This window comes from Serpula lacrymans (genome assembly GCF_000218685.1).
Source record: "Serpula lacrymans var. lacrymans S7.9 unplaced genomic scaffold SERLAscaffold_19, whole genome shotgun sequence".
Classification (NCBI taxonomy): domain Eukaryota; kingdom Fungi; phylum Basidiomycota; class Agaricomycetes; order Boletales; family Serpulaceae; genus Serpula; species Serpula lacrymans.
Window position 1 is genome coordinate 567,815 of NW_006763308.1, and position 25,897 is coordinate 593,711.

Below are 25,897 nucleotides of genomic sequence, written 5' to 3' on the forward strand. Positions count from 1 at the left end.
TGTTCACCCTATACCTCCTGGTTTTCGAGACCGCCACTGACCTCCTGCTTCCCCAGCTTTCATCGGCTTGTCCGTAGTGGCTATCATTCAGATACGACGCTCCTTCCACTTTTTCCTTTGGAAGAGGCACAACGATGTCCGTGACCTTCCATTTCGGCTCCAGTCGAATTCTCTGCGCACCACCAAAAGAGTAACGGCCAGCACCTCGAGTGGCTTCTAGAGCTTGCGTATGACGTGGTTGGGGTGTCAAAAAATCGTTTCGTCGTTGTAAACGTATTGGCGTAGCTGTGGAGGCAGGTAGAGGCGTTTGTCCTTCTGCTTCTTCTAGTATTTGTACATCGTCAGTAAAGTCAGGTTCATCCGCCTGAGCTGGCTCCTAAATACGACGTTAGATGGGGTATTTTATAAGAACAGGCAATGTTACCTCTTCATCTCCTGAGCCGCAATCTTCTACCTGCTGACAGTCATCTTCTTGAAGAACGGAGGAAGAACGGAATGGCCATGCTAGTCCTTTGACAGCTTCAAGGCTTTTCCTCCACCCACCGTACGGGTGATCTGGCTGTGGAATTGATTCTTCATCGTAATCTCCATCCATAAGGTCATCGTCAAAACCTTCCCCATCTACTTGTTCCTGGATATCTAGCACGCTAAACTTTGGCTTGTCTTCCAGTTCCATGCTCTCTGCGATGAATTCCTCTACTTCTTTTTCTTCCTCCTCTTCCTCCTTCTCGGTTTCCATCTTCATAATGGCTCTCTGAGCTGAACGAATGAGCACTGCGCGGTGCAAGGAAGGACGCCCTTGTACATGTCGACGAGGAGTTTGCGGCTGACGTTGAGAGGACGTGCTGGCATTATTGGGGGGGCGAAAGTTAACATTTCTGGATGATGGTTCGGGCTTGGATGAATTGATCGGTTCGTTAATTTCGACAGATTCGAGAATAACCAAATCTTTTTCTTCCTCCATCACGCGCGGGTTATTTCCATCAACCAGAATAATCTCGTCTTCGTCCATATCGTTACGATGACTTGCGGGATTCTGTTGCTGATGTAGCGGGTGCTTGACAGGTGACCGACCTCGAGCCTTAAGAGGACTCTGTAATATCTTGAGATTTTCGTTGGGATCTTTGCTGGGTCTGGGACTGAAGACTTCCGCGCTTCGAATCATAGACATACGTAGAGCTCGCCTTTGGGCTCCAGGAGTAGTAGATCCATTCTTGACAGGGCTGTCAAAAAGGGCGGCACGTAGTTCCTTAGGAGGGTAGGTGAAAATAAAACGCTTGGTGTGTATCTCTATTTCAGAGTTGTTAGATACTGGTATTGTTGTGGGTAGATCTGGGTCGTCAGAAGGGAAAACCGGGCATCCGTCAATAGAGAGACCGTTTGCACCTAGAATGACGACAAATGCCTTTGAAGGGTTAGTTCCAATATCAAAGAGCGCAGAGTACATCCCATGCAGACCTTTCGTTCTCGAAACACCAGCCTTGCATGGACAGAGCTGACTTTGGGATAATACAATCGTACGCTGCAATGGGGATCTCGACCAAAGGTTACTGTTTCGTCGTCGATGGGAAATGAAGCCACGACAGTATCTGGCTCGAGCCTTTTCATTAGGCGCAATGTTCCATATTTCCCAATCTCGCTAGGGTCCATCTTTAGCTAGCAATAATAATGTCAGATGGTTGTTTGCAACGAATTGCGTTGAACAAAACGCGCAACGCGGTTCAAATTTATCACGTGAATGTCACGTGAGAAAATGCAGATGGAGTGACTCTGGTGAGTCTCCGCTGCAGGAGCATATTTGCAAGATATGATCGACTGTCATCATTGTATTGATTTAGGTCAGCAAGGGAGACTAGTAGGAGTACTAAACATGCATGTTTCATGGATTACTGTAAATATTCAAAGGGGTATTGGGGAGGCAATAGGAATTCCCTGTAACTCATCTGTAACCGACATGTCTCTGAATCATCATGTCTTGTGTGTCTGACTAGATCGCAATCCCATATTGCGGACAGACTATTTTTGGAGGTGATAATTGGATGCTGGGACTGACCCCATTCGAATCCATTGCTAGCTTGTCATGTGAGTGCGAATATCAGGTCTGGCCCGGTGGGCAGGCAAAACCTTCGAGTATCATCTAGCCACGGTTTGATGTGCAGACAGTACACGGCTAGACATCAATAATCATTCTCTATGCTCTAGAAACCATATACCCGAGAATCCAACATTACAACCCTCAGGCCTTAGGTTCTGAACTCGGTCAAAGAATGCGGTCCCTTTTATGTATCACTCACTGTCTTCTTCTCGGCGTCCCGCTTGAGCTTTCTCTCATAGATGGATGAAAGTTTTCTGGTCCTAGCAAGTTCAACCACCGTCGAGTGGACAATGACAGATGGGATATAGCAACTGGGTCGCAGTACAAGTGAGCCAATTTCTTTTTTTTTGTGGTAGACGCTGCAAATTCTCAGGATAGATTATAAATGTAATTGTCTTCAGTTTTGTACTTCTGTTCCATATCGCCTGACTGACCAGATGACACATTATTGCCGTACGTTACAGATATTCTCCGACTATCCCTCGGTCCGCCCATTACTATCTGCTTCAGTGGCCGAGCCCTTGGTCATTTGAGAGTTCGCTGTTGATCATTTGATCCTCCCTAGGTCATCCTCGAAGTATAAAGGTCAAGCATCCATACTGTCATCTTTCTCTGTCCATCTCACGGTAAATTCTGATGCTCACGACACGCGCTAGGTTTCTTCCCCTAGTGCTAACAGCGGGCTTGGCTTCTGCTTATAGCTTCCCAGACTGCACCAACGGGCCTCTTGCCCAAAATGCGATTTGTGATACTTCCTTGGATCCTATCTCCCGCGCTACCGCAGTCGTAGACTTATTTACCATTGATGAACTCATCAATAACACCGTGAGCACTTCGCCTGGCGTCCCACGCCTCGGTCTTCCTCCTTATCAATGGTGGTCTGAAGGCTTGGTACGTCTGACCTACTCCCAAAACCGCTTCCTCGCCTAACTGCAAGCCTTGCCTTGTTATCTCACTAGCACGGAGTAGCGGACAGCCCAGGCGTAAACTTCTCTGCTTCCGGAGAGTTCAGTTATGCAACATCATTCCCGCAACCTATCATCATGGGTGCTGCCTTTGATGACGAGCTGATCAAGTCAGTCGGGGCTATTGTCGGCATGGAAGGAAGGTCGTTCAACAACTATGGTCGAGCCGGATTAGATTTCTGGACGCCGAACATCAATCCTTTCAAAGATCCTCGATGGGGACGAGGCCAGGAAACTCCTGGAGAAGACCCTTATCACCTCGCCCAATACGTTTACAATTTGGTGCAGGGGCTACAGGGTGGTCTTGACCCGAAGCCTTACTATCAAGTCATCTCGACTTGCAAGCACTTTGCAGCATACGACTTGGAAGACTGGGACGGTAACTACCGTTATGGGTTCGACGCCATCGTTACAACACAGGATCTGAGCGAATATTATTTGCCATCTTTCCAAAGTTGCTACAGAGATGCTAAAGTTGGAGCTGCAATGCAAGCACTCCCTAATTTCATACTTTCGCTTGCTGACACAACACCTTCGTTTTCAGGTGCAGTTATAATGCCGTCAATGGCATTCCGTCTTGTGCCAACACGTACCTCCTTCAATCTATCTTACGAGACTTTTGGGGCTTCGCTGAGGATCGATGGGGTGAGCTACAAGTTTTCTGCTATAGTTTTCCGACTAAACGCCATCCATCTCTTTTAGTTACTTCAGATTGTGATGCTGTGCGTACATCTATGTATTACTCCGCCGGATTGTACTGATAAAAATAAATTAAATCTAGGTCGATAATATATATGACCCTCACAACTACACCAAAACTCCCGAGGAGGCGGTCGCGGATGCGCTCAAGGCCGGTACTGACATCGACTGTGGTACATTCTACAGTGAATATTTGCCTGGTGCTTACAACCAGTCGTTGATCACGGAAACCGAGTTAAGGCAGGCTTTGATCCGTCAATATGCGTCTCTTGTTCGGTAAATTCATTCATGCCACTGAGGAATTATCCATTTGATCTTATGTCACTTTATCAGTCTCGGATATTTCGATCCTACAGATATACAGCCTTACCGGCAATACAACTGGAACAACGTAGACACCCCACAGGCCCAGCAACTAGCTTACCAAGCCGCCGCAGAGGGCATCGTTTTGCTCAAGAACGACGGCACTCTACCACTCTCAAGTGATATCAAGAACATCGCGCTCATTGGTCCTTGGGGAAATGCGACAGGCGAGATGCAGGGCAACTATTACGGTGTTGCACCGTACCTTATTAGCCCCTTAATGGGAGCTGTGGCAACTGGCTATAATGTCACTTACGTGTTCGGGACAAACATCACTTCCAACGATACCAGCGGGTTTGCTGCAGCAATCGCCGCCGCTCAAGGCGCTGATGTCGTCATCTACGCAGGGGGCATCGACGAAACGGTCGAGAGCGAGGGGAATGACCGAAACTACATCACATGGCCAGGAAACCAGTTGGACTTGGTTGGCGAGCTAGCCGCAGTAGGGAAACCTCTTGTTGTGGTGCAATTTGGAGGAGGACAAGTGGACGATACTTCCCTGAAAGCCAATAGCACTGTAAGCTGATATGTCGGCCATAGTGGTTACCGGGCTAACGTCTCCGTATAGGTTAATGCTCTTCTTTGGGCTGGATATCCTGGACAAAGTGGTGGATCAGCTCTTTTTGACATTATCAGTGGAAAAGTAGCACCCGCTGGCCGTCTCCCAGTTACGCAATATCCTGCCGACTACGTGTATGAGATTCCCATGACAGACATGGACTTGCGGCCCAACGCGACCAGCCCTGGCCGCACATATAAATGGTACACGGGCACACCGATCTACGACTTTGGCTATGGTCTGCACTACACAACTTTCAGCTACAAGTGGGCCAAAGCACCATCAAGCACGTATAACATTCAAACACTCGTGCAGTCGGGAAATCTATACTCATATCTTGACCTGGCACCTTTCGACACATTCACTGTCAATGTTACCAACACGGGCAATGTTACGTCCGATTTTGCTTCTTTGCTATTCGTTAACGGAACATATGGACCATCACCATACCCGAATAAGTCTTTAATCACTTATGCTCGTCTTCATGATATTGCATCCGGAGATACGGCATCTGTGGCATTAGGAGTTACCTTAGGATCTATTGCCAGAGCGGACACCTATGGTAACATGTGGCTATATCCTGGAACTTATCAGGTTACTTTGGATACATTGGGAGTTCTCACATACCAATTCCAACTCACAGGCAGTGCTACTCAGATCACGGAATTCCCTCAAGATAATGATGCTCCACCTTCGTGACCTTCGTATACATGGAAATAGTTTTATGATATCCCCAGCCATTGTTTCTCACTTACCTTGAACGATTTTTTCTTATACGAGATATGATTCCTCCAAAACTTGATCTTGTAGAATTCGGTTGGCGCAAACACATTTTAGTTTCACGCAATCTACTGTTGTATGGCATTACAGTCGCATCGTAAGCAAGTCTGTTGATTTTTATTCGTCGCTGCGGTTACATTCGTTTTACATGACACTGGAAATCCCCCCAGGTTCTCTAATGAGTCAATCGCGACATCACTGATCACCTCGGTCGGGTGCATACTAGTATGACAAAATTCAGTCTGGACAGCACAAGCGCGTGCCTCCCCGAACGCCTCATAACCAGTGCCAGTGAATGAACCATGAAAGGGTCCCGATGTTGATGTGTTTGCTGAATCAATTCAGAATGCAGACCTTCCTGGTCTCGTGCCAGCCTTGCAGTTGACGCGCCGTGAGTCGTAGAGATATCCCAACCTCATCCGACTCGTTCCCATTGGTCCACTATCTCATTTAAAACAAAGGATCACCAAAGCGGTGTTCCTAACGTTACTGTGGCACTACCATGAGACCTTCGGTCCATTCGTGGATAACTCTTGCTGAAGCTTTCGTTACTTTATGTTATACCTTGCCATTTCCAGCGCTGCCCTGGTGAGTACATCCCTTTTCGAGGAAACAGTGGCGATCGGATGACTGGGATGACAACGTAGGCGCTTGCTCGCTACTGGTAATCTGATGACCTGACCCAAGTCAGTCGTCTTCTCTTGTCCTACTGTGCCGTTCAAAATTCACGGTTGCTCAGTGATTTGTATCTCTCATCTCCCAACCACAGACTAAGATGCCAGTCTTCGCCAACGCAGAAGGTGTAAATGCAAGTAGCAGCGTGTTCAACGACGTCCAAGGAAATCTAACCAGTAACACCTACATCCTCAATCCCAGTGAGTGAACGAAAGCATTCGTTAGAATTTCCGTCTTATCATTCGGTGACTTACCGCATGTTCCCCTCTTTCAGCTACTAGTAGCGTGCGCATTGCTGATTTGTTCGGGTCTGATTTTGATGCTACCGCGACCCACGACTCTGTCCAGCGCCAGGATGCCCCTACTTGCCATCACAGCACCCGAGGAGATATCCTATATGATATTCAAGAATGGGCAGAACGCATCGACCACCGTCACATATGCCTTCTCTACGGGCCCGCAGGATCAGGCAAGTCGACGATTGCTCTCACTATCGCCAAGCAACTTGCAGCATCCAAGAGGTTGGGAGCGACCTATTTCTTTAGCAGAGGGGAATCGTCTAGCGACATTGCTCACCTCTTCCCTACACTTGCATATCAACTTTCCACTAACTTTCATGCAACGCAGGGTGTGATACAGAGTGCTCTCCTTGAGGACCCTGCCATTCTATCGAAAAGTCTCGACATCCAATACAGAAAACTGGTTCTCAATCCTTCCTCTCTCTCCCAAGCTGAGGGCCCCATAGTTATCATTATCGATGCCCTCGACGAATGTGATGGTGAGGAAGCAGTCCGGCGGCTCATACAAGTCCTAGCGCAGACCCAATGCGATCCACCCTACTCCCTGAAATTTCTCCTCACTTCTCGTCTCCACTTCCGCGTCCGCCAGAGTATCGCCGCCATCGACCATTCCAAAATCCATGTCCTCGACCTCCAGCAGTACAGTGCCGACGCAGACATATTTGCCTACTTCCAATCACGCTTCTCTGCCATTCACAAAGAAAACAGGCGGTATATGCGCGGGGTCAAGCTCCCTTGGCCATCCTATAGTGATTTGAAAATCCTTGTAGATAAATCGCAAGGCTCCTTCATATATGCTTCGACCCTCGTCAATTTTGTTGGCGCAGGTGATCAGCTCCCCCATGTCAAGCTGCGCATTGCGATGGGCACACCTCCGGGTCTCGACCCTCTCTATGCCCAAACTTTCTCTGGTGCTCCTAAATTTCCACACTCTGCACGGGTGGTTGCCTCGTGCACCTTGATGCGCCGCCCCTTGAACATCAAAGATATCGCCCAGCTCCTCGCGCTCGAGCCCGCAAGCATCGCACATGCTTTCCAAGGCCTAGAGTCTATCTTCACCATTCCGGATTTAGACGACGAAGCTATCCAGCCTCTCCATGCCTCGCTATACGACTTTCTTGTCAACAAGCAACGCTCAAAGAATCACTACATCAATCCCGCCTACTTCAATGCGCAATTGCTGGAAGACTGTGTAAAGCTCGTAACAGCGTATATGGAGGGAGACCTAGAAGGCAGTGCGGCAGTGGCGTATGCATGTCTGAATTGGTGCTACCATCTTACGTGCGCACTGACAGAGGAGGAGGGTGTAAGGCGTGTGATGACGTTGTGTGATGTGAGACTAATGGCATTTTTGGAGAATATACAGAATCAGTGGTTGCAGGGGTGGCTTCGCATGGTTGATTCACTGAGACTCTTGTTTGAGGATATGGTTACTGCTATAGGAAAGCTAGAGGTGAGTGTCCAGAACGTTCAATTCATTTTTTTCTGTCGGCATTAATCTGTTTTTCTCATAAAGAACTCTGGTGATCCAAAACAGAAGTCACTTGGTCGTACCCTTACTGAAATCGGGGTGGCGATCCTCGTAAACGTCAGTGCACTCTCTAATGCCGAGGTCGCAAGGAGCATACAACTCGTACCAGCTTTTGCGAATGCACCTGCAAACGTGCTGTTATCTTCTTCTTCTGTGGCGGCTGCGAGGTCCGAGGTGGATGGGGGAGGTGATTGGTTGGTTAATTATGTCAATGTGTAAGTTTGCACCATTTCCCGGGTGATGTTCTTTTATTTCCCTTCATTTGTTGTTTGACGCGAATATAATTTTGGCTGATTTGAATGTGACCAGGTTTGTAGACCGTGATGTGTTTATGCGGTACTTGGGCGGCGAGGTTCAACACGATGACACACGGGAGGCCACAAGGTGGTTACTTGAACATCGAGTGGGGGATTCGCAAACCTTGGACTCAGTTGATGATAACGACAATACGACAGATAGTGGATTTGATACGGAAGACGAGGAGATCAAAGAGTATGATGCAGAAGACGAAGGCGAGCACGGCGAGAATGGAGCGGAAGCCGAGGTAGTGCAAAGTGAAGATAGCGATGAGTATTCTGAGAAAGAAGAGGGCGATGTTGAAAAAGAGGAGGAAGACGAGAGTTCCGATGGTGACGGTGGAGGGCGAGGAAGGGAGGAAAGTCGCGAGAGAATGTGCAATTGTGCCGAGTGTAAGTTTAGGACCAAGGCATCAGAAGATGGGGAAGAGGGGGAAGAGAGTGGCTTGGATGAAGAGGCAGCCGACGACGAATCAGTGGACAACCGAGAATCGAGCAGAGCGAACGCACGTGTTAGAGACAGAAGAAACGATGACGAAAGCTCAGCTGAAGAGGCACAGGACACTCACGGTGCTGATGACGTCACAGATGTCAGTGACGACGACAGAGGCTCAGGTGAAAGGGCTCAAGACTCCGACTTGGGTGGTGCTAGTAAAAATGCCAGAGTAAACGCGAAGACCAGGGTGGAAACAGATACTGAATCTGATGACATTGAGGACGAACAGCACGAGGATCTGCAGAGAAGTAATGGTAAACACGGGGTTGACAGGATAGGCAGAAGCGCTAAAGGGGACAGATACACAGAAAGTAATAAGGGAAGCGAAGAAGAGGACGAGGATGAAGACAGCGATCTTAGTAATTCTGACAGGAATCCCAGGGATAAGTATACGAGGAGAGAGGCCAGGCGCGATTCAGAGGAGGACAGTAGCGACGATGATGGCAGGGTTATATCTGACAAGAGAAAGCAACCGAACATGAACATGAGCTCGAGGGAGACTAGATCTTCCGGCAAAAGGGCCTGGTTAGCGAAGATGACAAACAAGATCATGAAAAAGAACAGCAAACAAGATGGTAATCATGATCAGAATGGAAAGAATAAGGTGGATGAGGATGAGGATGACTCGTCGGTTGAAGAACCCCAGGATACCGACGACGACGACGAGCAAGCTACAAGCAGACACGTAGTGAGAGCAGCTCGTAACAGATCAGAGGATGAAGAGGACGCAGACGAGGAGGATGCAGAGGAAAGGGACGAAGATGAAGATGATTACGAAGAGGAAGAAGATAGCAGTGATACTGATGGAAACATCAAAGACAAGCGTAACCAAAGAGTTGGCAGCGATGATGAGTCCGTTAGAGAAAGGGACGAGACAGATGAAGAGGACACTACATCCGAGGAAACAACAAGCCAGTCAGCAGCAAAGAAGCCAAGCGCAAATTCGTCTGGTAAGAGGTGGTTGGCAAAGATGAAAGGCAAGATTACGACACGTAAATATTAATAATAGTGGTTGTCCGCCATTTGTCTTTTGAGTTTTCCACATTCGCTTCTATATATTATATTGTATATATTATTTGCTCTAAATTACAACTATCTCAAAGATATAATGGAAGGCATACGATGTGAGTAGCGAACAGCCAGTTCGCTTCTATCGAACACAACACAATAATATTGCATCCAAAAGAGAAGAAGAAAAATTCAGTCAAGCAATTAACTTGTTCATTCGAGCAGAGGAAGTCCCTCAAATTTCCGCTGAAACACTAATAAATCATGGGATCAAAATCGTCAGGGACTTGTCAAACCGAGCAATAAAATGGGCGTACAGTGCGAAGGACATACACCAGTAGCGCCAATCAGCGCACCAACCAGCCTTCTTAAAGCATCCACCAAACTTTCCTCCCCACGTCCAGCGGGGCCTGTAGCCAAGTTCGCTCGAAGGCTACGTAGTCTCGAGACCTCACTACCAATTATATGCACAATGGCAGCTAGCAAGTTCTACCACACGCCGTCAACAAAACTGAACATAAAGAAAGGAAAGGAAAAAGCGAACTGACCACTAGCAAGGGGTTAAGATACCCCAGGTCCTTCACCTTAACAACATCGACAATATTGACAATCGCAACAGCGCTGCTTATGCTCTTCTGGTTCGATGCAGTATTGCGGGACATGAGAATGTGGTGGAGCTGTACTGTAGCGGTAAGCGCGATCACATGCACCATCAGCAACATCTTAATGACAGCCTGTGTCCGAGTCGCACTGTCAAACTGGGCCGGACGAGGGAGCGACTTTTGGAAAGTATCGATGAATTCATCTAAAGCGCAAAACTGCGTACGGTAATCAGAAGAATCACCTAACCTTGGGTCTGTTCGCAGCAAAAATAGGAAAAGAGAATGCGAACATATTAGTTAGTTCACCTAGTGAAAGCGATCGGATTGTAAGATAAATGTTTCGCACCTGCGTTATACTGCTCAGCCAGTCCAGTCGCTTTTTCGAGTAGCAGCACAGCTTTGCATTGGAGAGCAAGCAAGGAGCGTCCCTGATCAGCGTTATCAGGTGAACTGCTCAGGAAGTTTTGGATTGTATCATTACCCTGAACAGTAGGAACCAGTTGACCCTGAGTCCACGAAAATGAGACCAAAAATGCCAGAGAACAGTAAAAAGTAAAGTATCAGCACAAGCAATAATGATAATGTAGAGAGAACAGGAGGATAAACTGACCGATTCGTAAGCATACATGTCCATGGGCCATGGAGTATCGACCCGGATACCTGGAAGCGGGTTCGTAGACAGGTTCGAAGGCACTCCAAAAGTTACTGCCCAGCATTTGTCGAGAACCAAAACGGACCAAAACGCGTTGATACGCTCCCCTTCCTCAATAGTGTCACTCGGGAGAGGCAGCTCAGCTTCGTCATTTCCACGGATACTAAAGAGCGTTTCAGGGACAGATTGGCTGTGTACGCTCCTGATTTTGTGAAGGTTGAAACTGAGGACGAGTGAGGCAGCAGCACTGCAGTGGTATCTGCCCTCCAGGAAGCGGTCCTTGCGTAGGAAGTAGTAGCTGAGCAATAGTTCAGCTTGAATGATGTGAAGGAGTTGGTGTGATTGTATGTTGGACAACGCAATCGCGAGGTGTTTGAGGGTGCGTGAAAGGAATGTTGGTTCGAGGGCGACAAAGGCATCTGACTGGCAAAGGTGAGCGTTCCAGAGAAAAAGAACGTTTAATAGGGTTGGAGAAGGCCTGTGAAGATAGTCGAATGAAGCAGGAGATAGTAAAGAGTCACGAAAGCGAGAGATATTAAGGAAAAACCCAAGCTCCGAAGCATGTGGAATGAAGTTGTCCATTCTGGTGGTGTAGGTAGTGAGTGCATGATCCTTGATTGGAAGTATGAAATGGGCTTACAGAGCTTGGACTATGTGAGTGGGAGGTTCTTCTACATTCCACCATGAAGTCGCGACGTTCGAGTCGCTACTTGCTCTACTGTGGATACTAGGCGCTTTGGCATACATGAGCATGAAATAAACCAATGAGAGTACTTGGGGCTCACTCGTCACTGGACTTGAAGCCGAAGAGGTAGAACTAGCTGATATGGCCCCAACTGGCGAGCCAGAACCTTGCTGGTACGGATTGTGCAGTACTATAGGGGCCTGTGCTTCATCTGGATGTTCGAGCTCATGGATCCGGGCTTGCAGACGAGCCACGTCATCTTCAAGCATCTGAGTCCTAGAACGCGTCTGTCCGTCCGTGTACTCGCAGTCATCGATTCTATCACCACGAATACATTGACCACATGTAGGACGAGCACCATCACATCTCTACGAAATCGGGATATTACAATGATTGTATAATGAGGCTGTAGCTGGGCTTACCATTTTCCTTCTCCTGTAGATCGAAACGCGGGTTAAGTTTGGAAGTAATTGGACAGTGGTGTGGTAGTGCGTACCTGCAAGCTAAGCAAGCTCTTCCTCGCTGAAGGGAGTTGGAGGAAAGGTCAGATGGATTTGATGAGAGACTGGGAATCATAACGATGAGGTATATACAGAAAAATGATAACTCGAGGAAGAACTGAGCGTAACAAGAGCTGTCATGTCGAGAGTCTTATATGCCAAGTAGCTATTAACATGTTCATGGCCGGGTTAGAAGCCCGGACGGTGAACGATAAAGTTAACGACTGTACGGATAGAATAGGAATGAAGACTCGAGCGAGATGAAATGCCTAGCGTCTGAAGCGCCAAAGTGACGCGGAAGCCTTTGTGATCGCACTACAAAGAGTTGTTGACGATGAATGACGCCAGGTCTTTACAAAGTTGACATTTCTCAGCAAAGTCATGAACGCATTACAAAGCCGCTCCTGTCGTGAGGTGGGCAGGCTTTGTCTAGAAAGATTTGATTCCCGTGATAGTTTCCTGTCTCGTACTGGTATGGGTTGAACATGAAGACCTTCCGAAAGTGCAGGGCATGCAAGGACGGAGCCGGAGGATCGCACTGAGGGTTAAGTTGCATTGGCTGGCTGACTCCGAGTCGATTGATCGGTGGTCCTCGTTCCAGTCTTCTTTCGTGACGGGCTTCATCGCCTCCGAGACCGAGCAACGAAGGATATGTCTTTTTAGGAAGCCTCGAGGATACACAGGAATCGCATTCTTATAATGGCAGCTTGACCGAACGACCGTGGGCAAAGACTATTCTTGGTGATCGGGGCGCTGACAGTATTGGTCAGACGCAAATAGCCTAGAACTGAAAGCTCTAAAGACAAACTGGCATGTCTTTCTGCAGCGCCAGCGACATGTCCGGACTCGTCGTATGACCCCGAATATCGCGTAATTCTAACGGCCTCAAACCGTAGTACGACCTAACTCGAAGATTATTGCCGGTGGTTCCCGGAAGAAGACGAGGATGCCCGCAACGTTCCGCGCTGTTTCAGGAGGACCCAGGCTGGGCCAACAAGCGGGCGAAAACCTTTCCAGAATAAAACATTGAAGCTTGGTGCCAGTGCAGTCGCCTCAGCACCAACTTCCCACCCCAGATCGTACCACTAAACTCAAGGAGTGAAGTCTGTGAGGTCTGCGATAAGCCCCCAGTTCTGTAGCTTTATCACTGACAGTGTTCCAATACTGGGCGAGCAGTTGATTGTCATGGTGTGGTTCAAGTTATAACTTGAACTCAAGACTTTGAGCAATATTCGCAATATTTACATAAGCACCACTGTCTAAATTCATTATTTATTATTGAATGTGGACCTCCAACTCCTTCCTAGCGTGCCTCAAGCCTCAGGCCTGAAGCTTGAATGCCGTTCGTGTCTATCGACTTCTTCCTATTACTCCCTAGAGTAGTGGTCTCTGATCCGATGTGATGTGAACCTCTTGTTGTCGTTCCACTCGGAGTCTTCCGAGCTAATTATAATGGACAATTCACACTGTGGTACACGGCCATTACAGTGGTACTGGTAAGCAAGTCACAGCCAGGTTTCAATTTCTCATCATGCACAGTGATCATTCTACCAACATTCGAGGACTACCTAGAAAATGTATTGTAAGAACAAGATTTCATCAGCCCATCACTAGCAAGGCACTGATATGACTAAAAATATGCAAGTCTGTTCATGGTATCATTTGACAAAGTCCTGGCGCACTCTACTGAACAGGTTTTCAGCTTCAAATTCTTGCAATAAAGAATTACAGAGAACTCTGGAAAGCGCAAGAGTTTGTATCGAGTTGAATGTGTTTCAGTGCCACAAATCCGCTGACCGGTGGTGAGGCTTTGAAGCCTGTTTTGCCCCTGAACACAGTGTTACCGTGCATTTGATCGTCGTGAAGAAATACGGGAAAATCCATCATGTCGGCGCTTGTGATCTAGTTATAACGCGAGTACCTATCATTTCATCTGAATCCTGGCAGATCATGCACGCCAATCTTTACTCCCGCCTCGCCCAAGGAAGCACTCAAGCACTATCAACAGTCGCAGCATATCAAGCAAATTATCTCGCTACTGGCTTCTGGGGTGTGTATGGACCTGCATCGTATTATCCTGTAGCTTAATTCTTGTCAATCATATTCTTCCAGGGCTTCTCGTTTCCTCCATGTTTGATCGCCCCTACTTTATTCATTGTGCGGAACTGATTTTCTTCAAGATTGCTAGGATGCTCCTACGTACAATCTTACAATTATTTCCACAACTACAACGACAGGTGGTATTTGAAAACAATAGTAAGCTAATTCGCTTTTTTCCCTGTGAGGATAATGGTGTGATAACGCATTCCAGGTAATAATCATGTTGTATGTGGTTTCACCATGAAGTAAACATTCATACAATAATATTCCCTCTGCAGTATCATCTGCACGATGTCGTGGGCTTTTTTTGCGAAGACATCTTATTTCTATCTAGTAATACTTGCTATCACTTTTCTACTCTTATACTAAAAAATTATTTCAGATACAAAATTATGACGACCCATCCGATCTGTCTGCCCTGCTATGGTACTTGGACTTTTCCAACGTGGTCTCTTACTAAAATTATCTGTATTAGGGAGTATAGTGCAGAGACTGCGGTGGCATATGTGATCCAAACTCTGTAAGAAACGTCGCTCCACACCGTGTTTGCGCAGTTGTGCCTAACGAATTGTTCAGTGCACAGCTTTTCTTCGCGCACCAAATTTATTCTGGTCCGTTTGTCGACATCGAACTTCTCGAGCAGCTGATTCACTCTTTGATGCAGTCAGCAGCAAGAAATGGAGCTGGATGGTAGCATCCTTGATAGTGAGGCGACTTGTTTTTATCATCTGATGACAGCCGACTAGTTTGATATTTCAAGGTTCTGCTCGCGTTCACGGGACTCGGTGAGTGTTCCGAGACCACGCGAAAATATATCTCAAATTCATTATTTTCATAGTCTGCGGGTTGGGTACGCTGTTGATGCATCCATATCTGCGTGTGATCTTTGGGTGACTTTTTTGGCCGTTTAGCGTTGACGGTGCTCTTGGCAACACATACCGCCCTTGATTATGCCGAAACCAGACCAATCGTCGTGAGTGCTTTTGCCACAGACCTACAGGGCGTCATTTATTCTTCCGCCCGTGACATATGTAGATATTGGCCGATGTCTGTATGGTCATTCCAACCGCTTGTGACGTAACTGCAACAATTGCGATGTGGTACTTCCTTGACTTAGCTGGAAGAGGCGGAAACAAGTTAGTTTTTCTTCTCAAGTTGTCGACAAGGTTCATAATACTTTCATAATCCTGACATAAAGGATGAAATATACCATCAAGTCCCTAAAATTCTTGGTCCTCAACCGTGGCCTACTTCTTGTATCGATGCAATGTGCCATGCTCATATTGTGGATTGTGGCGGAGGATGCTTGGTATTGGTAGGTATTGTCTATGAAATGAAATGAGGATATGACCTTAACGGTATCGTAGGTTACCTTTCCACATGAACATGGTCAATATATACTTTAACACTACTTGTGAGTACATTTAGTCAAAGCAAGATTTTATTTCGGTGCTGATGATATTCCAGTGGTGATGTATATATGTCACAACTATCATGTATTCCACCTACTTACATTTCACGACGCTAGGTTAAATGAGCGGATCAGCATACGAGAGAAGGAGGAGAGGATCAATGCAGTGTCTTTCCAGGTGGCCAGTCACAACTCGTTCTCGCTGCGATTTAATCCCGTGAATTCTTATTTGCCGCAAAATATGACACAACTTGAAACCACGGAGGTAAGCATGGATTTGGCCAATGTTTATTTTGTTCTGTATTTTGAGACCTCCTATCAGAGAAGTCACGCTAGTGACCAATCGAGCGCTTCAAGCTTCGTCCCTGGAGTCGAAGTATCCGAGTCCACTCTTGAGGTACATGAGAGCCATGCGATAGCCGGAAGGCGGGTGTCCTCGAAGGAAACTTGATCTTTGCTCGTGTAACATGTGTGCAGCTTCTCTTTTGTAAGTTAGATGAATATATATATATAACAGACTGGCGAATTTTTATCGACCCTCGAGCCTTTATACATTGTCAGAAATATCAAAGATGCTGTAAACCACTTCGATGAGTTTGGGGGAAGGGATCTCGTCGTCTTGATTAAAGTTATTGACTGTTCACATCAAGTCGTGTAAGAGTGTGTTAGACGTTTGACAGCGACGTTCATAAAAGAAGCTGGTTAGCGTTAACACTAGAACGCATAGTCTAGTGCAAAGATCAAAGGTGAAACGAGAACGAAGTTAGTAGTGAGTCAATCATGTTATCTATTGAAAGTTTGTAAAACGTGACAACCATGACATCTCACCGCAAGCATATATGTTGTCAGATAAATATTGATGGATGATCGGCACGATGAGTACAAGATAAATATCAAGTGCACCAAAACATGTGCAACGCACGAGTGTTTAACATTGAACGCTACACCGACTGGGGGTGAGATATGAGCTTGCAAAGTGCTCTTTTTTTTGAGGGTGTCCAAACGATTGATCACCGTCACGGTTACTATGAGCCACGAGTGCAGATCAGTAATTTCAACGAACTTTAACACTACCAAGTGAAGAATGAGTCTTCTTAAATCAATCTATAGTTCAGTTGTGCTTATTGTCGCACCAGCACGCTATGAACACGGAAGAGTTACCAGGCCGTCAGCGTACATGGTTTGAACGGCTGGGTTTTTGTGATGGTTGGTCATTTTGTAGGTCCATGCTTGAGTAGAATAGCTTGCACTGAGAGTAGTAAATAAATGTTACAAATATCCAGAAAGCCCAGTTAAAAAGCTTACAACATGTAATCAGTAACGCAATGTTTATGAATTCGTAACCAATCAAAGTTATCCAAAGAGGTACTTCTAAGCTCGTTTCCGACGTTTGGTCTGCAATCCACGCGATGATCAGTACAAACACGTGATATTACTGACATGCCCTTAACAATGTGTACGCCGTTACTGTAAAAACAGGCCTAATCGATACAATCTCTTACGGAAGATGATAAGTGAAGGGAATTAGTCTATCTCCATGCCCATCGATCGACCCTCGCCTTGTACTAGTGCACTTCTTGCTTTGTTTCTGGCTAGAACGGGCACCTTGATTTTATCCATAGATTTTTCTGCCTCTGCCGATTCGACTGACATAGGCTCGAGGAGCTTAACAGAGGATTTGACCTCGGATATCTTCTTGCGATGTGCGCGATGTTTTTCTCGAGCGACAGCCATCCTATTACCACAAGTCGCTTCAGACACACTCGGAGTTAGGGTGACAAAACCAACTAACCTGTGTTTCCAGAATGCATGTTCTCTCCGCTGTCGAACCTCTCCGATGCGTTTCATGGCTTTGATCGTGGTCTGTACCAATTCTCTGTTGTAGCGTACTGGTACATTTCTACGCTTCTCAAATTCGATCGTAGAATCCTAAAGATAATCGAGGACAGTAATGTGGATTAGCGATGTGCCAGTATCGGAAGAATGAAAATCGTACGATAGTCATCTCCTTCCCAGCTGCCTTTCGGAACGCTTTTGTCCATCTCACTTTTCGTGGATTACGCTTCATCCTGATGAGGAATTAGCTATTGCGAGTAGAATAAGGAAGCAAAAGCACTTGAAGTTTTTGTGACATCTATGAACGCATGATGTGAGATAAATGACCTGCTAACGATAGCATGTACCCACTTTGATGTGCAAAATCGAAATACTTTGGCGTCGTTCCGGACAAAAGCACTCCCTGCAGATGGACGTTGGAGACCAAACGCCTGAGTAAAAAAGGGGACTCACCATGACCAGGGTATACATTTGTGGAACAGAAATAGCACTTTTCGATACGCATAGCTGTTTATGCGAAAGCTCCCAATTTTACAAGTGGCACTACCAGTACTCAGTCAAGATGGACGGTGGGCTGGAGAAAATGAGGGGCATCGGACCCCAGACACTTCCATATGGAGAGTCCGCGCCTTCCCAAAAGGTCTGACTAGTATTTTCGTAGACTTCAATCTTGGACGCGTTCACCTCTGCAATCCACCATCGCAGCCCACCAAACCAATATTCACCATGCAGGCAGGCGGTCAGACACCCGTCTTTGTTATGAGTACGTCTGCACTATATATCGTATCCAGACGAGTCTCATATCTGACATCCACAAGACTCTGCTCCGGAGAGACAGTCTGGGCGAAAGGCCCAAGTCTCCAACATCACTGCAGCAAAGGTACAACCGATCGCGAAGACATAGCTTTCTCTGTATAGTCAGCTTATATTCATGTTGCTCCTTCTTTCAAGACTATCGCAGATGTAATCCGAACGTGTTTGGGCCCAAAGGCCATGCTCAAGATGATCTTGGATCCAATGGGAGGTATCTTGTAAGCCGATCGCGAGTAGACCATGTTTTCTGCTGTTAAATTCCGTCCAACAGACTCACCAATGATGGGAATGCCATTCTTCGCGAAATTGATGTAGCTCATCCCGCCGCAAAGAACATGATCGAGCTCAGTCGGACCCAGGACGAGGAATGTGGGGATGGGACGACAAGCGTCATCATTCTAGGTGCGATATAATTTGTTCTTCACTCAGTTTCTCTTCGCTACTTATAAAGTCCGTGTACTTCATTCTCGATATCATCAGCTGGCGAAATCCTAGCGCAATCTCTTTCACAACTCGAGCGCGATATTCATCCTGTCGTGATCATCTCCGCATACAACAAAGCTCTCAAAGAAGCACTCGAAATCATCAAACGTATTTCCATCCCCATCGACACCTCTAATGATACGGAAATGCTATCCCTCATCAAAACGTCCATTGGCACTAAATTCGTCATGCGTTGGTCAGATCTCATGTGTCAACTTGCTCTCCAAGCCGTTCGAATCGTCGCAAAAGAAGAGGGAGGTTTGAAAACCGTCGATATCAAGCGCTACGCACGTGTCGAAAAAATTCCTGGTGGTGAGATCGAAGAGAGTAGAGTTTTGGATGGAGTGATGCTTAACAAAGACATTACACATCCGAATATGAGGCGACGGATCGCCAATCCGAGAATCATCCTCGTTGATTGTCCGTTAGAATACAAGAAGGGAGAGAGTCAGACGAACATGGAATTCTCAAAAGAGACGGATTGGCAGCGTGCCCAGCAAGTCGAAGAAGAACAGGTTATTGCGCAGTGTCGACGACTCCTCGAATTCAAGCCTGATTTAATCATCACGGAGAAAGGCATATCTGGTAAGTTGAGAAATCTCGATATACGTTGTTCATATCATCTTATGTTGTGTTCAAGACACTGCCCAACATGTTTTCGAGCGTGCAAACGTTTCAACCATCCGCCGTGTCCGAAAATCGGATAACAACCGTGTCGCTCTCGCTGTTGGTGCTACCATCGTGAACCGTGTCGAAGACCTGAGGGAAACCGATGTTGGTACCCAATGTGGTCTTTTCAATATCGAAAAAATAGGAGACGAGTACGACTCTCATCCCGTTTTATAGTTTGATTGCTCATATTATTACTCGTCACCACCAGATACTTCACCTTCCTTACCCAGTGTGCTACACCAAAAGCATGCACCATCCTCCTTCGTGGACCTTCCAAAGACATTCTCAACGAAGTAGACCGTAACCTTGCCGATGCCATGTCCGTTGCGCGTAATGTTGTCTTTAACCCATTACTAGCACCGGGAGGTGGTGCAACGGAGATGGCGATTAGCGTCGGACTGCAAGCCAAGGCACGCAGCGTCACGGGCGTTGAGGGCTGGCCATTCAGAGCCGTGGCGGATGCCATGGAGGTCATCCCGCGTACCCTTGTGCAGAACAGTGGAGGCAATGCTATAAGGATTTTGACGGAGTTGAGGGTGAGCAATTCCTTGTACTTTCCCCCATTAGCTGGATACTTTTCCTGACAAGCTTTTAGGCGAAACATGCGAATGGTGAATCATCGTGGGGTGTGAATGGCGATACAGGCAAGATTGTTGACATGAAAACCTATGGTCTCTATGAGTCTGCCAGCGTGAAAGTAAGTAGATGCTTCCTCTGTTTGTCAACCGCGCAATTTACGCTGTTTTTTTTAGATACAAATTCTCAAAACTGCGATTGAGGTATGATCTATGTTGCTCTAAGTTTTACACGCACCTTACGTATTTTTGCTCAGGCTGCGCGCATGCTTCTGCGGGTAGACGATGTTGTTCAGGCGACTCGGAAAGACAAGGAGCAGCAACAGCAAGCACCTCCTCCCGAAGAAATGATGGAAGGTTAAAACAAAGAGTAAGCTGATATTGGTAGTATAGATAGGCATCTGTGAATCACAATCAAGTGATTCCTAAAATCATCTCTAATATTCCATTAAATAACGCCGCCGATAAACGATCCATCGCTAGGACTTCCAAGTAGTGATACCAGAGCAAAACGGTCATAGCAGAAAACAAAATTCAGAAAAATCCAGCAGTGGGGGTACAGTATTAACATTTGATGAAGTTGCCAACGATCATACTCGGGATACCCCACTTGTCGCGGCGTATGGTGAAAGAGAAACAGCAGCTGATAAAACCCTCTTCATTGGGCAGCTCTTGCTGTTTCTTGCTGCCACGAACGACAGACGAAGCAGCAGCCTCGGAATGTGTGTTAATCAGAGGCTTGAACCGCAGGACACATGATGTCAGGACAGCCTTTTGACTAGAGTCAAAGGCGACATGACCGTATTTCTGAGGAAACAACCGTCAAATAAATGGCGTGAAGATCTTAACTCTCCGTCACATACCTCCCAGTAGTTGACAGCAGACTCTTCTGCCATGAGCTCGTATATGCAGAGGCGTCCCTAGTGCACATCAACACTCTTGGTCAAACATGCATAAAAAAACGATAACTTACGTCGCGCATCATATATCCGTCCACACCAACAAGTTCAGTAAACTCACGGTTGCCCTTGTAGATCTCCCCTGTCCTGCGCCATAAGCAAGCAGGTACTCCCATCGCAGAAAATACGCGATCATAATCTAACAAAAGTCGCTCAAATGCTTCTTCGATAAATACGAGGTCCTGTGTTCCAGTTTGGCGCTTGTAAGACTAGGCAGGTCATTAATCATCTGTGATAATGTAACTTACTATATCTCTTAAAGATTGCGCAACAGCCTAGAACAATATAAACGGAAAATGCTCTTGTCAGTTTGCCTATAGGATGCTTACTCGGAATTTCGGACGCAACACCGAGAGAGGTTGTAAGATTTGTTGCTTTGACTGCTGGGAGACGCTGTTACATAGACGGCATCAACGACACGTTGGAAAAAAGCGAGGCAGTCAACTTACTTCCGATCCATCCACCGAGATAACCGCGCATAGCCTTTAACGTAATTATAAGGTTTTAAGAGGCCTGCCTCGTATTTACTGCGGATGACACGACTCAGGCGCTCGTCACGCGATCCAGACTCTTGGTCGGCAGCGGTGAGCAGGAAACGCTCAGTCTTCGTGGCTGAAGGAAGAAGATTGGGGACGGGTTCGTTGGCAGGTTTTTCTGGTTGCTCAGCTTGCTGTGCGGCTGAATCGGGTGGTAGAGTTTCAGGTATGTAATTATTTTCCACTGCTGTCGTTGGTGTAGGGAAGGATGGGGCAGACATGAGAGAAGGAGCAACAGTAGTTGGTGGTGGAGTGAAGAAAGAGCCTTCGTCCAAGGTTTCCAGGAAATCACTGGATGAAATGTTGTCCGCATGACTTAAGCATCGAGCCATGAGTACATAATAACCCAACATACGTTAGCACTGAGAACTCGTTGCCCAAAGTCTCTGGCTGATACAGAAATGCACCCTGAGGGACACTCATCGGCCAGGCAGAATTAGGAGGCATTGTGGTGGCATTATACATAGGTTCTGTGGGTCTCCGTATGAACGGATGTAACTGGATAGAGAAAGCTTGGCGTACGAGTCATGGACCTTGACACGTCAAGACTATTCTGTTGCATCATTCCATGTTTTTCTGCGTTCTTTGGTGGCCTACGTTCGTCGTGACAGAGATGGCCTATTTCTCGTTTGATGCTGAAAGAAAGGAGGTATACGCCGTTGCACGATTCGGGTGGCATGAGAACAGGGACTGGCTCACCAGCGCTGACATGGTCTTCCCTCGTCGCATGTCATATGGCTACGACGACAATATAAACACGCATGGTTTACTTTCCTACGTTTCGTGGTTTTCTTTTTCTTGTTTGTTCCGTCATCCTCCAGGCCTTGCGGTTCAGTGTCGTGAAAAGTAGCTGTGGACGAGAGCCTTGGATCGTGAGGAATGGCCTGTGGATCGACATAACCAGGCTGGATTGTATAGCTTGCCATGCTACTTTTCCATATATCCAAGGTATGATGTTAGAATAGAATTGTTGTCGATGTGGTTGTTGGCGACGGGTTTGCAGTTATCTGTCACTCGAAGGCTAATTTGGACAGGCTCGTTATTTGAGCGGACACAGAGACCCCGAACACCACCAGAACATACACCAACTTGAATTTCATTGTCTCAAAAATCGCAGGAAAGAAAAGGTAGGCAGAAAGCATAGTACGTTTACATGGAATAAAAATCGGATAAAGAGAGGGAGGGGAGGAGATAGTACATAGGTGCGTCAGTTATCTAACCGTGTCAGTATCTTATCGAAAGAAGTTGCCAAGGTCCTCTTCAAACTGTTGCCGAAATATATCATCGAGATGCCAGTGAGCCTGGGGCCAAGTTCTTTAGTCGCTTCCAAAGCGCCAATAGTCAGGCTTTCAGCCCTTGTATCATCGCCGGTCCGCTCAAGTTATCGAGAGGGCTGCCAGAGAAATTGTTGATCTGAGATACTGTTGGAGGCTGCTGGTAATAAGGTTGTTCATCTGATTCGATATTGTCCTTGAACCACTGCATGGAAAAGAAGACATTCAAATGTTATCCGAATGGATTGTAAATAGATCTTACCTTGACCAAGAATTTCGCAGACTCTTTAGGGTATCGTTTTTGGGTCTCATAGTCGACGTAAGTCACACCGAACCTTGTAGTGTACCCATCAGCCCTGTGAAAGTACGTGAGCATAACAATTCACCACCCATCCTATGAGAGTTCTGATACCATTCGAAGTTATCTAGGAAACCTGAAAGATAGGAGTTAGTTTATATCGGTCAGAGGCTGGTTACGATCATCCGGACTTACTCCAAGGGAAATATGCTCGAATATCGACCCCATCTTCGAGTACCGCTCCGATCAAGGCGCTCGTGGTTCCTTTAAAATATTGCACACGGTCGTGGTCGAGCAGCGCTTGTTCTATAGGCTTGCTATTCTCATCTTTTACAGCGAAGCCGTTCTCAGTGACGCTGTAAACTTCGTGTCAGGGAATGTATCACTTATTGCCGAATAAACCCACTAGATCGGCATGCGGTACCGCTGTGCAGAATCTGATCAGTATATCAAGTGATTTCATATAGAACACAATATCTCACTTTCCAGAGATAGCTGAGCAGCTTTGAAATAAGGTCAGTTTGTACACGCATAGACCTCGTCTATGGAGACTTACATCGCGGAAACCTTGGGGATCTAGCACGTAAAATTGGTTAGAAGGCGTCAGCTAACATGGAGCATGATGATCTTACAATCTTGCAACCAGGCACAATGCGCTAGAACAAGCTAACCGTGAGCACCAGCATTGCGCTCGTAACCTTACAAACTACCCACCCTGAGTTCCCAGCTGAGTCCCATCAGGTCTTATGAACGTGTACTCTGTGAAACCCTGGAATTCATCATCGCCTCCCGCTCCTGTCAAAATATTCCAGAATCAGAACGCAGACCGAGAGATACCGTGAAATACTTACTGCACAAGTTTGTCGTGTATGTGTTCATACCATAAAAGTCTGACGATCCCTTGACGACTATCAACTCTTCCTGCGTGAACTCGGGAAGCCGATCCCGAAGCGTCTGCTTCATGTATTCGGGATAATGACCTAGATAAATGGGGTCCTTGAAAGATATGACATTAGTTAGAATGTCCTTGGTCATATGATCAAAACATGGCTTGATCAGTGGCCATGGCGTACCGCGAACCATCCTGTAACAGATAACAGACATGAGCCACGGCCCGATACAGAGAATAAGGTCCGAAGTCACCGATTGCGAAATCAAGAGCGTGCTGAGCTGCTTCCACGTCTGAGAAGATATTTAGAAGAACTAATTCGGGGCCATCAAATAAATCCCATACTTTGTGGATTGTCGTCATAGGGCATTGCCCAATCTCCATTAAGGGTAATACCAATCTGACCCCCTTGGGCCGACTTGAATTCCTCCCGATACAACTTAACAGCATAAGCGTGCGATAGAATGACGCTGTGCCCCGCACTGTGGGGTACTTTGTGTTCAACTTTTACGCGCAGAATGGATTCTTGAGGTGAAGGGACACTCACATCCACGGTTCGGTGGAAGAATCACCTTCGGGAGATCTGTCCCGATCACTTGATCTTCCGGGTGCGAATACCCCACGCCCATACCCTAGAATCGATATACACCACGGCTCATTCATGGTGAGCCTACAAACACGTGATCAGTATGAGAACCACATCTCCCTGGGCGCCGCGGAAGGCTCACCAATGTTTGACTCTGTCTCCAAACGCCTCGAAGCAAACCTGTTGGGACCGGGGTAAGTAATCAAACTATATATGGTCAACGTCGAATAACTTTCCCTAGAGTAGCGCACGTAGTCCTGGACGATTTCATCCTTGTTCAACCATCCGCCGTATCTTTCATGTAAGGCTTGAGGAAGATCCCAGTGATATAGAGTCTGGAGAGGAGTCAAGAGAGGATCGAACAGTAATGTATAGCGACGTACAACAAAAGGGGTGATGCCATTTTCAATAAGAGCATCAATAAGCTTCGAGTAGAATTCGATACCCTTGGGATTGACAGGGTCATTTCGACCGCCAAGGGGGATGACGCGAGACCAAGCTATGGAGAACCGGTACGATTTGACACCGTACTGGACGAGCAGGGCAAGATCTTCTTTCCATAGTCTGTAAGAATCGGTGGCGATATCTCCGTCCCTGCCATCTAAAGTCTTTCCCGGCTGCTTCGAGAAATCATCCCAAATCGACTTTCCTCGCCCATCAACATTGGTAGAACCTTCAATCTGGAAGCTTGCTGTAGGAGTGTGAATAGTATACCCAGCGAGCGAAGCAGGCAGCACATCAGCTTAGGGGGTCACTGAGAGATGAAACCAATTCGCGACTTGCCTGTTGCAAAACCCCAGATAAAATCTTTGGGCAGCTTGGAAGCGACTTCGTTAGACATAATAATTGTCGTAAAATGGGAAGGGAGAAAGTAATTCGCGGGATGATCGTGAGGTATTCGTCAGCGGATCCATGAGTCCTCTTAAACCAACGCAGTACCGATATCAACATGTTCCTGAGACGGCAATTCCTGGGCTCCAGCAGCCGAGAATAGTCCGCTGGAGGCAATGGGAAGATGATACAAGGTCCACCTGCGATACTGTCAGAAATTTGCGAAAACATTAGCGAAAGACTAAAAAAACTGAGCCAAAAAAGGTCATGAATATCGCTGCTATTGGATAGAAGCCATCTAAACGCAGATACGGAAACACACCATAGATTGCCCAACGTTTATTTCAGGCCCGGTCAGAATGCCCATAACGCAGTGTTGTTCATGTGTTATCCGACATTTCTCCGCACCACACCTGAGACGGTTAAAAA

General features: G+C 46.8%; 9 protein-coding genes across 9 annotated transcripts; 4 read left to right on the plus strand and 5 right to left on the minus strand.

Moving 5' to 3' along the window:
* Positions 1-7: 7 nt before the first annotated feature.
* Positions 8-1,650, minus strand: SERLADRAFT_443823 (uncharacterized protein; the record flags this gene model as incomplete). Its single annotated transcript, XM_007324446.1, has 3 exons — positions 8-376; positions 425-1,405; positions 1,459-1,650. Coding segments are annotated over 3 exons (1,542 nt in total), but the record flags the coding sequence as incomplete, so codon positions are not given.
* A 1,081-nt stretch (positions 1,651-2,731) lies between these two features.
* Positions 2,732-5,542, plus strand: SERLADRAFT_491363 (glycoside hydrolase family 3 protein; the record flags this gene model as incomplete). The annotated part of the gene is made up of 7 exons (XM_007324487.1): positions 2,732-2,986; positions 3,055-3,548; positions 3,605-3,705; positions 3,763-3,782; positions 3,842-4,035; positions 4,093-4,639; positions 4,691-5,542. The coding sequence occupies 7 exons, from the start codon at positions 2,732-2,734 to the stop codon at positions 5,378-5,380; spliced, it is 2,301 nt and encodes a 766-aa protein (XP_007324549.1).
* A 529-nt stretch (positions 5,543-6,071) lies between these two features.
* On the plus strand, positions 6,072-6,563 carry SERLADRAFT_403615 (uncharacterized protein; the record flags this gene model as incomplete). Its single annotated transcript, XM_007324447.1, has 2 exons — positions 6,072-6,319; positions 6,391-6,563. Coding segments are annotated over 2 exons (230 nt in total), but the record flags the coding sequence as incomplete, so codon positions are not given.
* Positions 6,564-8,523: 1,960 nt separating this feature from the next.
* SERLADRAFT_454081 (uncharacterized protein) lies at positions 8,524-12,281 on the minus strand (the record flags this gene model as incomplete). The annotated part of the gene is made up of 7 exons (XM_007324448.1): positions 8,524-10,020; positions 10,084-10,255; positions 10,315-10,622; positions 10,715-10,874; positions 10,979-11,603; positions 11,661-12,071; positions 12,202-12,281. The coding sequence occupies 7 exons, from the start codon at positions 12,279-12,281 to the stop codon at positions 9,980-9,982; spliced, it is 1,797 nt and encodes a 598-aa protein (XP_007324510.1).
* Positions 12,282-14,126: 1,845 nt separating this feature from the next.
* Positions 14,127-16,248, plus strand: SERLADRAFT_480514 (uncharacterized protein; the record flags this gene model as incomplete). Its single annotated transcript, XM_007324449.1, has 15 exons — positions 14,127-14,255; positions 14,318-14,461; positions 14,517-14,530; positions 14,584-14,825; positions 14,882-14,916; positions 14,970-15,010; positions 15,066-15,090; positions 15,144-15,155; positions 15,217-15,278; positions 15,341-15,441; positions 15,504-15,620; positions 15,673-15,719; positions 15,773-15,779; positions 15,834-15,981; positions 16,039-16,248. 15 exons carry the CDS (start codon positions 14,156-14,158, stop codon positions 16,165-16,167), a joined length of 1,224 nt encoding a protein of 407 aa, XP_007324511.1.
* Positions 16,249-16,935: 687 nt separating this feature from the next.
* On the minus strand, positions 16,936-18,107 carry SERLADRAFT_480515 (uncharacterized protein; the record flags this gene model as incomplete). The annotated part of the gene is made up of 6 exons (XM_007324450.1): positions 16,936-17,451; positions 17,509-17,645; positions 17,713-17,788; positions 17,836-17,850; positions 17,904-17,955; positions 18,006-18,107. The coding sequence occupies 6 exons, from the start codon at positions 18,055-18,057 to the stop codon at positions 17,241-17,243; spliced, it is 543 nt and encodes a 180-aa protein (XP_007324512.1).
* Positions 18,108-18,224: 117 nt separating this feature from the next.
* Positions 18,225-21,116, plus strand: SERLADRAFT_358796 (uncharacterized protein; the record flags this gene model as incomplete). Its single annotated transcript, XM_007324451.1, has 10 exons — positions 18,225-18,315; positions 18,371-18,432; positions 18,504-18,583; positions 18,637-18,767; positions 18,846-19,433; positions 19,489-19,669; positions 19,729-20,056; positions 20,116-20,217; positions 20,273-20,299; positions 20,353-21,116. 10 exons carry the CDS (start codon positions 18,279-18,281, stop codon positions 20,455-20,457), a joined length of 1,641 nt encoding a protein of 546 aa, XP_007324513.1.
* An 88-nt stretch (positions 21,117-21,204) lies between these two features.
* On the minus strand, positions 21,205-22,606 carry SERLADRAFT_403632 (uncharacterized protein; the record flags this gene model as incomplete). The annotated part of the gene is made up of 7 exons (XM_007324452.1): positions 21,205-21,236; positions 21,303-21,329; positions 21,384-21,447; positions 21,504-21,881; positions 21,946-22,060; positions 22,113-22,225; positions 22,290-22,606. Coding segments are annotated over 4 exons (553 nt in total), but the record flags the coding sequence as incomplete, so codon positions are not given.
* Positions 22,607-22,662: 56 nt separating this feature from the next.
* On the minus strand, positions 22,663-25,528 carry SERLADRAFT_454087 (glycoside hydrolase family 1 protein; the record flags this gene model as incomplete). Its single annotated transcript, XM_007324453.1, has 18 exons — positions 22,663-23,069; positions 23,127-23,220; positions 23,277-23,298; positions 23,358-23,518; positions 23,569-23,588; positions 23,645-23,665; positions 23,719-23,738; positions 23,795-23,818; positions 23,877-23,957; positions 24,014-24,158; positions 24,236-24,246; positions 24,306-24,344; positions 24,397-24,533; positions 24,599-24,721; positions 24,780-24,817; positions 24,874-24,972; positions 25,021-25,328; positions 25,421-25,528. The coding sequence occupies 18 exons, from the start codon at positions 25,476-25,478 to the stop codon at positions 22,932-22,934; spliced, it is 1,539 nt and encodes a 512-aa protein (XP_007324515.1).
* Between the last annotated feature and the right edge of the window lie 369 nt (positions 25,529-25,897).